At 36.9% G+C, this 12,941-nt stretch overlaps 1 protein-coding gene across 1 annotated transcript in view; it reads left to right on the top strand.

Moving 5' to 3' along the window:
- Positions 1 to 12,941, top strand: part of ERBB4 (erb-b2 receptor tyrosine kinase 4) — an 823,165-nt gene that overhangs the window by 564,788 nt on the left and 245,436 nt on the right. Inside the window, exons 6-9 of the mRNA XM_084891653.1 lie at positions 3,901 to 4,019; positions 6,995 to 7,136; positions 11,299 to 11,412; positions 12,719 to 12,845. Of these exons, the coding sequence (XP_084747779.1) occupies positions 3,901 to 4,019; positions 6,995 to 7,136; positions 11,299 to 11,412; positions 12,719 to 12,845 (502 nt within the window). The remainder of the gene's footprint in view (positions 1 to 3,900; positions 4,020 to 6,994; positions 7,137 to 11,298; positions 11,413 to 12,718; positions 12,846 to 12,941) is intronic.

Here is a 12,941-nt window from a genome sequence, read left to right as displayed (position 1 = left end):
TTGTGCACATTGAAAGGAAATTAATTAGGTGGCTGAATCAGAATGTAGGAGGAGGACATGCATCTTTACTTTAAATTTTTTTTAGTGTCTCCTTGGCACTGAGTACACAGAGGTGCCTGGTTATTCTCCTTGGGACTACAAGTAGCAACAGTTTGAGATGATAGTCTCTCAATAGTACCCCCTACCTGTGGGATATGTAGCATTTAAACGTTACACATCTGATTCTCATGGATATTTTGAATGAATCCTCATTCCCAATTTCAAGTTTACTCTCCTAATATAATAAACATTTAGCTTCCCAGGTTTTATCCTTTGTATTAAGCAATCATAGTTAGTGATGTATCACCAATGAATAAGCTCATTAATATTTGACCAAAATATTTTAATGTACCCAATGAAGCAATTTATAAATGTTAGTAAATACAGGGAAAATGCTAATGAATTAATATTCAAGCAAGGATATAAATTAATATAACCACAGCAATTATAAGTTAATGTTCCCATAGAGGCTAAGTGAGTTATCTCATTGATTTCAGGAACTGTATTTGTTTTGTTTCTGTCATAATAAAATATGAGTATAGTTTGATGTGCTTAATTCATAGCAAGTAATGTTTATTAATCAACTAATGCCCTTAAATGGATTTTACAGAGAGAATATTTTCTTTCTAAAAACAAATCTTACATAATGCTAAGAAATGTTTCTTAAACTATGTCACATCACTGTTTAGAGTTAAGCATATTTTGTCCTTTTTGCTAATTTATATTATTATATGCCAAGCAAACACTTCCAGAATATGCTTCATGTTTATTGAACTTTCTTTTAAAAAATTATTGATTTCAGAGAGGAGGAAGAGGGAGAGAGAGAGATAGAAACAACAATGATGAAAGATACTCAAATATCAGCTGCCTCCTGCACATCCCACATTGGGGATCAAATCCCCAACTTGGGCATGTCCCTGACCTGGAATCAAATAATGACCTCCTTCCTGGTTCATAGATCTATGCTCAGGATGCTCAGTCATTGAGCAACACCAGCCAGACTGAATTTTCAGTTGGTATTAAGGCATGTGAAAACCATGATGCCAAAAAGTGCTATCTCACTTTTTATTTTTAAAATCAATGCTAGACTGATTTTGAAGCAAAACATGTAATTTAATTATCTTTTAATAGCTTAAATTAAAACATTTAAAGGTACTGACTTAGACAGTTATTCCTTTGCATGTCCCTCAAATGGAATGGCATGTGTAAGATCAAAGTGTCCTAAAAACATGAGATATATGATCACTATATAAAATAAATAGCTGTTTTGAAAAATTTAAAATTGACTCAACAACACATATAGTGTAATTATTTAAAACATATTTTAAAAGTTCCACCGTATAATATTATTATAGAAAATAAGATTGTTCTCTTAGATTATAATCATAGCATATTATTTTCATATTTAAATAGTGTACTCAATGTAATAATCTTAATATAAATATTTAATACATAATTTTAAAATAAATTTATGGTTAATTATCTTTATAAATATTATGTACACTAATTTTCTCATTTTGTGGGAGAGACCAAGCAAAGCATATAAATAAAGAGAAAGATATTTTGTAAAGTTACCTTTCGTCACTATAGAGTTAAAAATAAAGATTAACACTTCAATGTACATGACTAGGATTAAAATATAGGATATTTTTGCTGACTTACTTCAGCTGAGCAAGTTAATTCCTTTCCATTAAAAGCAAATTAATAGACAATCCTGTGATAAAACTTATTTCAAATCTAGTAATTTGGTTACTTAACATTTATCTGCTGTTTTAATTAGTAGGTCTTGGTACATCAAAAAAAAAGCCTTCGAAATAAGAAAGAGGAATTATATTTAAACTTGTTATTTAAATATAATATGAAGTAATGTTTTCTTTATATGGTATGGTTTACAAATTGGGATATCTAAATAAATATACTACTTGGATAAAATGTAGGAATATTAATGTACATATAATGTAATATATTTGGGTATATTTCATATACTGTATTATATAGAAGTAATGTATATGAAACATAACTAAAAAGTACAGGAATGCCAAGTAGACATTAGAATATACTAGCAAACAAATGAGTTGTAAAATATATTAGATGGTGATTGATGCTATAACAAAAATGCAGAAAAGAAAGAAGGGACAGAGGGGAGAGAAATAAAGGAAGTAAGAGAGGAAGAGAAATAAAAGAGAGAGATGCATGCTGTAGCTCAATAGAGAATTCAAATCTGAATCTGAAAGTAATCTCCCTATAGGTAGTATGCAAAGTAAAAGATGAATGATTTTATTCAGGCATGAGCCCACAGCCCAAGAAAATTGCCAAATTCAACCAAGACCAATTCTGAGGAATACTAATGTTTAAGGAGTTGTGCTTTGCTATGGAAGCAGTGAAGGAAGCTTTGAATAACTAGTCAATGAGGTAGGAAGACACAAGGCTGAAATGGAAATACAGAAATCAAGAAGTGACATGCTACACATACTATATAATAAAGAGGTAATATGCAAATTGACCATCACTCCAAAACACAAAAGATGACTGCCCCCATGTGATCAAAGATGGCCACCCTCATGTGGACACAAGATGGCTGCCACAAGATGGCCAGCAGGGGAGGGCAGTTAGGGACAATAGGCTTGCAGGGGAGCAGTTAGGTGTCGATCAGGCAGGCAGGGGAGTGGTTAGGAGATGATCAGGCTGGCAGGCAGAGCAGTTAGGGGCAATCAGGCAGGCAGGCAAGCTGTTGGGAGCCAGCAGTCCTGAATTTTGACAGGGATGTCTGATGGCCAGTGGGATCGGGCTTATATAGGCAGTTGGACATCCCTCGAGGGGTCCCAGATTGAAGAGGGGTGCAGGCTAGGCTGAGGGACGCTACCTCTCCTCCGTGCATGAATTTCATGCACCAGGCCTCTAGTATCCTATAAAATTTAGTTCTCCAAAATACTTTAAAATATCCCTTCAATAAGTGAGATAAGCAGAATTATTTTACTTAATACCGTAATGTTGAAGCCCAGTCTATAGCATTGATTTTACTAAAGTGTACCTATAGGATTCTGCCAACTGTATTAAAGGGTACTATAGGAAAAGCCCAGAGGGAGTTTTTGTTGTGTTTAGTGTTTAGTTCTTCCTCCTGTACTCCCTCACTCCCATTTTTCTTTCTTACCTTCTTCTTTTTTTCCCTCCATTCCTTCCTTTAAGAATATCACTCTGTTCCTTACATGGTTCTTCTTTTTGAAGACTCTCAGTAGAAATGTCACTGATATCTTAGGAATAGAAAGAGTTGTGCTACTACTGCTTAATTCTATCTCTCTTTTTCTCTATCTTTCTCCCTCTCCCTCCCTGTCTGTCTCCCCCCACCCCATTTCATTTATATATCTGTCTATCTAATATGAAAGATATTAGATAGATATGTCTATCTATCATGTAAGATATAATATGAATCATGTAAAGATTTATATTTTTTTTCTTTTTGCACTGACCGATAAAAACCTCAGGTTTATTTCTGGGGACACGTGCTACAGGACCTAACTGTGCCCAGTGGGAATTGATTCCATCGTTCATAACCTACTAGAGTGCCTCATTCAGTTATTTCAAACAATTCTTTTGGGTTAAATTGTATGGTTTTAGTAAATCACAATAGAATTTGCTTGCACAAGAAATACTCTATAAATTAATGTATGTGTTCATTTGGAAATTTTTGTGCAGTAATTTTGATCAGTTGCAGACTTCATTCAGCACGTGTGGGCTGAATGGAGTCAATGGTGGGTCCATTGACATTCTAGAGGCCAGCTTTTTCCAGCTACTTACTCCAAGTCCCCTTAGATACTTCTCTCGGTGGATGATTTGACCAGGCTTCATATCTGTCTTCTGCAGTGACAAGGACGGTGTGTGCAGAACAATGTGATGGCAGATGCTACGGACCCTACGTCAGTGACTGCTGTCACCGAGAGTGTGCTGGAGGCTGCTCAGGTCCGAAGGACACCGACTGCTTTGTAAGTGTGGGTGCTCTTTGTTCCTCCCTTCTTGGTTTGCCTCAGGCACATTGAATCCTTAACACCCAATTGAAAAAGACCCCATTTAACCACTTTAGGATTAAGTAATATTCTCTACCTTCCTACAAGTCATGCATTCACTGGGTGGCAGTTGATGAGCTAGGATTGTTTGTTATGTTTTTCTGTTGCAGTTTATATTACCAGTGAGATTTATTAGAGGATTGAAGGAGAGCATATTGAAACATCTTTTAAAAACTAATAGCATTTTCCCAACATTTACAGTGATTGCTTCTTTATGTTGTTGTGTCATTGAGTTTCTGAGTGGAGACACTTGGATTTTTATTTCTTAAATAAGAATTTAAGATATGTCTATAAATTTAAGCATTTTTTATGTTGTTTACAAATGGATATGATTCAAAATGTATGAGATTTACAAATACACATTTGAAGAGTTTTACATGTTAATCCGTGTGATTTTTATTTTAGAAGAGGATACTTTTGCATTCTTAAAATTAACATGTAGCACTTATTGGGAGCACTTTTAATTATATTTTGATAGCTCGGATACAGTTCTTTCTGTCCTTTTGAATACATACAAGCGATTCTGTGAGCTATAGTTAATGCAATTTCATACACACACAGAACACTTTAAGCTAACTCATAAGTTGTTTTTGTTGTTAAAAATAAACACAGGAATTTATTTCCTTGTTGCCCCTTCTCAAATATTCAGAGAACACACATATATATTTAGAATTGAGTAATTTTTTAAATTGGCACTTAATTATGAAAAATAAGCAGAACAGAAACTACAGCTCTTATGGTCACTTGTGATTTTTTTTTTAATGTCACAAAAGTTTAACTTGTCTCCCCTAATTCTACAGTGAACAGAAGTCTGTATTGCAGAGGAGGTAAGTCAGGAGGAAGAAGAGAATATTAAAGTGTAAACATTTAGAGCAGCTCCTCAGCAGTTCTTGCATTGAGACCTTTTCATTTGCTTGTCTCCAGTCATGGGCTGGAAACGAGATCTGGGGGACACTAAACAAGCATTGGGTTCACAATTCCAAAACAGTAACGGCAGTAAAACACCAATAGCCAGAGCTTTCACTCTGTTTTGTTCATGGTCCCATTGCCATGATAAGCAGAGTGCCAAGAGAGCTTCGGAATTTTTATTGCATTTTTTATGGAATGGCCCCGCGATTCCACTTTGGCATTGGCTACAGGATGCTCAGGAATGCCAGACCAAGGCCTGGGTGTAAGCCATATTGTGTTTGCCGGATTCCTCTGGCTTATGTTCCTTTGTTGCTAAGCAATCTGCACACAACATCTCATAAAGTATGTTAGTAAAGCAATTATGAGGACACATGAAGTTTTATAGCCATAAATTAAAACTTACTGAGTTTTCTAGATTGGTTTTTAATAGATTCTTCCTGGAAAGTGTCAGCTCAGTGAATAATGTATCGTCAGTGATTCTTGTTCTGATTATGCATCTCGTAAGACCATCATCAGGGAATTGTCATGTTGGTGATAAAGTGCTTGCTAAAACAACAACTGATGAAGAAAATGTTTTGAGGAAACAGAATAAATTAGTGCTTATTAATAATCATACATACAATTTATGATGACTGTAAACTACTATTTGAGTTCACATTAGCTTGCTTTGCAAGGCCTAAATTATTCCTAAGGAGGTTTAATGTATTTTAATTAAGAGATTTAGTTCATCCACTCTTTGTTAATCACATGTTTTTATGTCATTATATTCCATTTTTGTAATACATACCTCACTTTTGGGTAGTAAATTTATTTTTAATTATTCTTAAAGGCATTTGAACAATTTAACAAATTGAGATTTTAATACAAATATATGCCAATGGAAATTAAATATTTTACTTGAATTGGTGGCTTGTACCAAGTTGTGTGGCATTGTAAAAATGGCATCATATTATTTAATTTGGCATTAAATACCCCTCCATTTACCCTTTGACCAGTCACCTGCGAGAGCCTTTCTCTGAGTTCAGTGTTATTAGCTATCGTGTGTTCTCTCACTACACAGTGAACATGAATGTCACTGAAGGCACTGAACTCTCCAAACACTAGCTTTAAGAATAGTCTAACCTGGCCCTAACTGGTTTGGCTCAGTAGATAGAGCCAGACTGTGGACAGAAGGGTACCAGGCTAAGAGCACATGCCTGGGTCGCGGGCTCAATCCACAGTAGGAGAAGTGCAGGAGGCAGCAAGTTGATGATTCTCTCTCATCATTGACATTTCTGTCTCGCTCTTCCTCTCTGAAAACAATAAAATATTTTTGTAAAAGAGTCTAGCACTTAGTCTAGCACTAATAACCAAATCCCCTGTAGAACTGGGGATTTTGTTATTAGCACTAGACTCTAAAACTCAACATAAACCCTTTGAATCAGTGTGAGTTTAATAATTTTTCACTATTAGCTAATTTTAATAATTTAAAGTAAATGACAATTCATAAATTAGTGGATAGATGCTAAACAATTTGAACATTAATAAACTATAGATGGTATTACCGACATTGGAAAAACAGTTTTGTAGAATTGTAGAAGTCCTAAGCAAATTTGAACTTAAAATTAAGCACTAATAGCTATGAAATTTTCAAAATTTACAGTTTTCATGAAATTGATATATACTTAGTAAAGTACACAAACTTCTGTAAAAACTGTTCTTTAATAATTATTATTGCCTAAACTGGTTTGGCTCAGTCGATAGAGTGTCGGCCTGCAGACTGAAAGGCCCCAGGTTCAATTCTGGTAAAGGACATGTACCTTGGTTGTGGGCACATTCCCAGTAGTGGGTGTGCAGGAGGGAGCTGATAGATGTTTCTCTCTCATTGATGTTTCTAGCTCTCTATCCCTCTCCCTTCCTCTCTGTAAAAAATCAATAAAACATATTTTTAAAATAATTATTATTAGGATTATTTTTTAATGAAATTAATACTTGATATGTTGCAGGCCTGCATGAATTTCAATGACAGTGGAGCGTGTGTGACTCAGTGTCCCCAAACCTTTGTCTACAACCCAACCACCTTTCAACTGGAGCATAACTTCAATGCCAAGTACACATATGGAGCATTTTGTGTCAAGAAATGCCCACGTAAGTAGAAGATAAGAATAGTCAAATCAATTACATCATTATTTAAAAGCAAAATAATTTCATGCAAATTTATTGTTACTTAAAATCTGTCATATCATGAATTACTTGGGTATGGGGACTATTGCTACCATTTCAAAGATAAAGAAATTTAAATTATATGATCGGTATCAGAACAGAAGTGGTATGTTTGAGTGTGGTCTCATTGACTTCCAAACTCATTATTTTCACTATATAGCATTGCTTTTCCACATGATGCTGTTTCTTAGAAAAGTGATTAGTTTTAGGGCAGTAAGCTATGTAATGAATGGCGTATGCTTCTAATACCAATGCATTTTTACCTAAAATTATTTCTGATTACTTATTTGTAATAGAATATATAGCACTATAGTTTTAATATTAAATTGTAGTAAACAGTAAGAAGGGCGCTATAAGAGATCTTCACCAAATTGATAATTCATCCTGGGAATGTAAAGTAACCAGCTTAACTTTCATCAATAATTCACTGAAACGTGTCCTGATATCTGCTTGAGTAAGTTTCTTTACTTGGAGTGACCAATGGGATTTTTCGTCAATGTCTTATTTGATGGAAAAGTGGAAAAACCGCTACATTTGTTCACCTAGTCATTTAGAAGAAGAAGGCTTTATAGTCCACACCGTTGAGACATTATGGTTTCCTTGGCTTATGAATGTGTTGGTACAGGGGGTGTGACATGGGGTCAGAGTGGCCTGGCTTCTGGCTTTGCCCACTTTTCGCCATGTGATTCTAAGTGAACTTAGGTTTTTGTTTGTTTGTCTGTTCTTTAGTTCCTCCTTTCTAAGATGCTGATGATAATAATCATATCTTCTCTCTCTTTCTCAAAGTCATTATAAGTATCAAAGGGAGAGGGGGGGGAAAAGAATCAGAAGTAGTATATAAAAACAAGTTTTGAATACAATGACAATTCTAATTATTAAATATTTTATATTAATTAAATGAATTATTATGCATATATGCCTTTGAATTAGGATTTTTAAAGTAACAGACACAATAACTCTAGGACAGTAGAGATTTTTCCATTTTAAATATTTTAATATTCAAACTTATGTTCTTGATCTAATAACCTCTTATTTAAAGTTACTCTGTATGTCACCATCTAGTGTCCCTGCAAAATAGGAAGCTTCAGAATATTATAAGATGGGGCTAGATGATGAAGTGTTTCCTTTTCTTAGACAAATGTTTTCCTATTCTACTACCTTCAAATGATGATGCCTTTGCCCTAAGTCAGTTAAAACTATGCTTTTGGGGTAATTTTTGATAGATTACCTTTGATTCAAGCCCTGAGTTTGAGGCCCAGGGCTGGGCTGGGCTGGAAGAATTACCATGGAAACCTGGGCTCTGGGATTCCCTTTCTTTACTGTATCCTTTACAGGGGCTCCTCTGAGGGCTCTTCACTTGTAAATTTTGGCAAGTGGCTAAGTGCTGAGAACTATTGGTGGAATTACATGCCCAGCTACCTTAGATACGGTATCTCATACACGTCCTTTTTTCAGATCAGCTTAGATCTATCAATTACAGACAAATTTAACATTTCAGCCCAAGCCTCTTTGACTCAGTGGGTAGAGTGTGGGCCCACATAATGAAGGGTCCAGGGTTTGATTCTGGTCAAGGGCACCTGCCTGGGGTTGCAGGCTCAATCCCCAGTAGGGGGCATGCAGAGGCAGCTGATCAATGATTCTTTCTCTCTCTTTCCCTTCCTCTCTGAAGTCAATAAAAAATTGTGTGTGTGTGTGTGTGTGTGTGTGTGTGTGTGTGTGTGTATATATATATATATATATATATATATATATATATATATATATTTAAAAGCACTTCAGCATTTATTTAAAATTCAAATCTTTGGTGGACTTTGCTCATAAGGCATGGTTGCTAATCTGGAGGAGGCAGGGTGGGGGAAGGGAGTGATGTTTAGCTTCTAAATACTGCTCTCAATCCCTGATCCGGAGTTCTCAAACCTGAAAAGTCCAAATAACAAACCCATTTAACTGAAGAACCTGAACCTGAATTTGACACCAAGCTATTTATAATTTTTATTTATTCTTCATGGCATAAATTGCTGCAAAAATGTGGAATCAGGGATATTCCTAAAGACTTTGCAGTAGGTGGGTGCATATTATACAGGACATGCACCTGTGGCAGGTTGGGTTGCCCTGAGACTGAGTTTAGGGTGTGAAGGAGTGTTCTCTGAATCAAGTCCCCTGGGGAAGGAAGGCCAATACCATCAGGCTGTGATGCAGCCACCTGAGTGCCTCCTTTGGTAATGGGTGCCCTCTAGTGGGTGGTAACTTGGAATACAAGGGTCTTCAAGCATTCTGCCCAATCTCATGGAATCATTAATGTATTCGTATATCTATCTCCCCCAGATTCCCTTCACTTCCAGAATTTTCAGGATTTCTTTTCCCAGGGCAAGCCACTGCTCATGAGTTCATGTTTATTCCAGGCTTAGATCACTTCCACACAAAGAAAATGATCATTTGACTACCTTTCAGATCCATTCCATAGTGAGGCCACAGGGCAGCTGCCACCAATGTCACCTGCTTGCACACATACCAAGATTAGTGTTTGTCCTCCTCCATCAGCTTGTCATAAGAGCCCTGTCTTCCTCCTCACTCAGTCTCAAGTGTTAGCGGAGTGGGCAGTGCCCGCACAGTGGGGGGCGATGTGGAGGTCTGGACCAACTGCTTATGTACTTTACTTGTGTGTCTGCTGGAGGTCACATCCAATCCCAAGTCTACTGACTCCATCTTCCCAGGGATTTCTGTGGGGCCTGTCAAACATGATGACGTCATGATTTTAGCAAACTCAGTTTACTAAAGGAAAGTTTGGCTACCAGGTCAATCAATTATTGACCCATGGTTTGATCCTCTGTCTCTGCCCTGACCCAGACACCGTTTATGAAGTGGCATGTGATTTTATGCTGTGGATGGTGTGGCTGAGTGCTAGAATCCTAGAGGCTCTTGTGATTTCCCAATGATAAATTGCCAAAACTCCACATGGCATCTACAGATACTTCTAATATCATACTTCCTCTTGGGTTTTACCCAAGTCGCAGTGCTACTCACACCCCAGCCTGGACCTGCACCACATGCCTTTTGTGCCTTGGGTCCCCCTGACAGCCAGAAACCTCCCATGTCACTGACCACGGGGCCAGCAGCAGTATTCACAGACATGGAAGGATGCTGCCTTTAAAACCCAAACTCAAGCCCTGGCTGGTGTGGCTCAGTGGATAGAGCATCAGCTTGTGGACTGAAGGGTCCCAGGTTCAATTCCAGTCAAGGGCACATGACCAGGTTGGGGGCTCAATCCCCACTGGGTGTATGCAGGAGACTGCCAATCAATGATTCTCTCTCATCATTGATGTCTCTATCTCTCTCTCCCTCTCCTTTCCTCTCCGAAATTATATATATTTAAAAACAAAACATAAAACAAACAAACACACACACAAAAAACCATCCCAAACTCAAAATGCAATACTGTGACCTTTCCATGAGGGAGAATGTCCTGGCATATAGTCCATATCCCTGGACCCCTAAACAGTTTACCCATGTTTCAGGTCATTAGATCTTCTTGGTCTATTTTGTGTACCTTTCTTAAGTCGTGCCCTTTCAGCTTTCATTTTGTCTCATCGTGTCCAGCTACGGGACAGTTTCTGTGGCACTCCACTGAAAGATCAAACACATTTTTAAACACTTCTTCCGGGATGTGAAGTGTACTCTCTTGATCCAGGGCAGTTTAACTTCAGTGTTATTTGTGCTTCCTGCGACTTGAAGTATTTTAAACTTCAGACTTGCATCATGACCTGAAATGAAGTGGAACTGTTGAAAACCATGAACGAAATGTCACGTAGTTTCCCAAGTCTGTAAAGGAAATGTGCTCTATTGTAGGGGCAGTTCGGGCTGTGGAGCTCAGTCAAGCAAGTAGTACCTGTGGCTAATACACGAGGTCCTCAGATTCAATGTGGATGGTCCAGGATGCTGTCTCAGGTCGAGATACTTAAACAGATGTTTCAGGGCAATAGACATGTATCCTATCAAACATGCTAACTATTTCCACACCCCAAAATAGCTCCTTGTAAACTTGCTTGCAAGACATGCTCCTTAATGCTCATTTTACCTTTTTTATCAGATAACTTTGTGGTCGATTCCAGTTCTTGCGTGCGTGCCTGCCCTAGTTCCAAGATGGAAGTGGAGGAAAACGGGATTAAAATGTGCAAACCTTGCACTGATATTTGCCCAAAAGGTGAGTAAGCACTGGGGGGCCTACAACAAAGTGTTCCTGAGTGTTTTAATGGGGCCTCTTACAACACACCACTCCCACAACCAAACTCACACACACACCTTCCCATAACTGTGAACAGTTCCCCAAAAGTGTCTACTATTGTAACAGTGTCTATTACTGATTTTGAATGATAATAAACCAAAATGGTCCACATAAAATTCAGACTTAAGTTTCATAGGAACTCAGAAAAAAAAAAGTTGCATTTTATTCTATATTCAGCAAATCTTAGAAATGAGGAGCAAAACAAGTGTTCACACAATTATTTTAGCATCATGAACACTTATTTGTTGCTTGCCAGTGTATAGAAAATGATCTGGTGTGCATAAAAAGGGGCACAAAGAGAAATGTAATGTGACATTTATTTCCTGGTCTTAAAAATATTTTGAAAGATAAAATATATAAAATGACAAACATGTTTACCATAAGTGTTAAATAAACACATATAATGTATGTTCTATAATTTTAGTGGAGAAAGAAGAACCTTCTAGCTAAGGTGCTCAAATTCCTCACCAGAATGAAACTTAAATTAAGCAAGACAAACATGCAGTTCAAAATTTTCTAATATTTTGAGTTTTTCAAAGTAGCAGGAATGCCTTAAACTCTTAAAAGGACAAATTTAAGACTTACTATTAGACTACATTATCTCTCTCTCTCTCTCTCTCTCTCTCTCTCTCTCTCTCTCTCTCACACACACACACACATACAAACACACAAGTATTTTGTGTGTTGTTGTTTTTTAAATACAGCCTTCGGAAGGCACAGGTAAGACTTGACTTAACTCACATCATTAGTACTCTGCTTAATATATATTCTTAACTGTGCCAGTGTTTTCAAAACTTCAGATGGCAGACTCTCATTAGACAATGAAATTATTTAAGGGACCAGAATTTAAAAAGTATTTTTAAAGAAATATTTTAGGATGGATTGGAAATGAGGTGATTTTATCTAGTAAGAGGAAGTACTTATTGTGGAAAGTTTAGCTTGAGTTTTGTATCTGTTATGCATATATGTAGGGTCTTGATATAAAATATAATTCTTATCAGTCATGGTCACTAGATAATAATACTGGGATAATATTTATAAGCAGGCCACGCGGCAAATGTTGCACAAATGAATTATTACTTTATTTGTTAGAAAGCAATGTATTTCTTATGGTAAATACTTTTATTTTATAATGAAAGTATAGTGTTATTTCATAATGAAAAAGGAATGATTCATTGACTGAAAAGAGTTTCTCCTCTTTCCGGCTGTGACTCTGTTTCCCCAGCTTGTGATGGCATCGGCACGGGGTCCCTGATGTCAGCGCAGACCGTGGATTCCAGCAACATTGACAAATTCGTAAACTGCACCAAGATCAATGGGAATTTGATCTTCCTTGTCACCGGCATTCATGGGTTAGTATTACATGTTTGAGAGAGTTATTGGATAAGGGTAGACACAGCTTAAAACAGGCTTTTGCTTTGTCTGTTTGACCTTTTGACCCAGAAGAG

The sequence above is a fragment of the Pipistrellus hanaki genome (genome assembly GCF_964339955.1).
Source record: "Pipistrellus hanaki genome assembly, chromosome: 8".
NCBI classification, from domain to species: Eukaryota; Metazoa; Chordata; class Mammalia; order Chiroptera; family Vespertilionidae; genus Pipistrellus; species Pipistrellus hanaki.
This window is presented reverse-complemented; position numbering and strand designations above follow the sequence as displayed.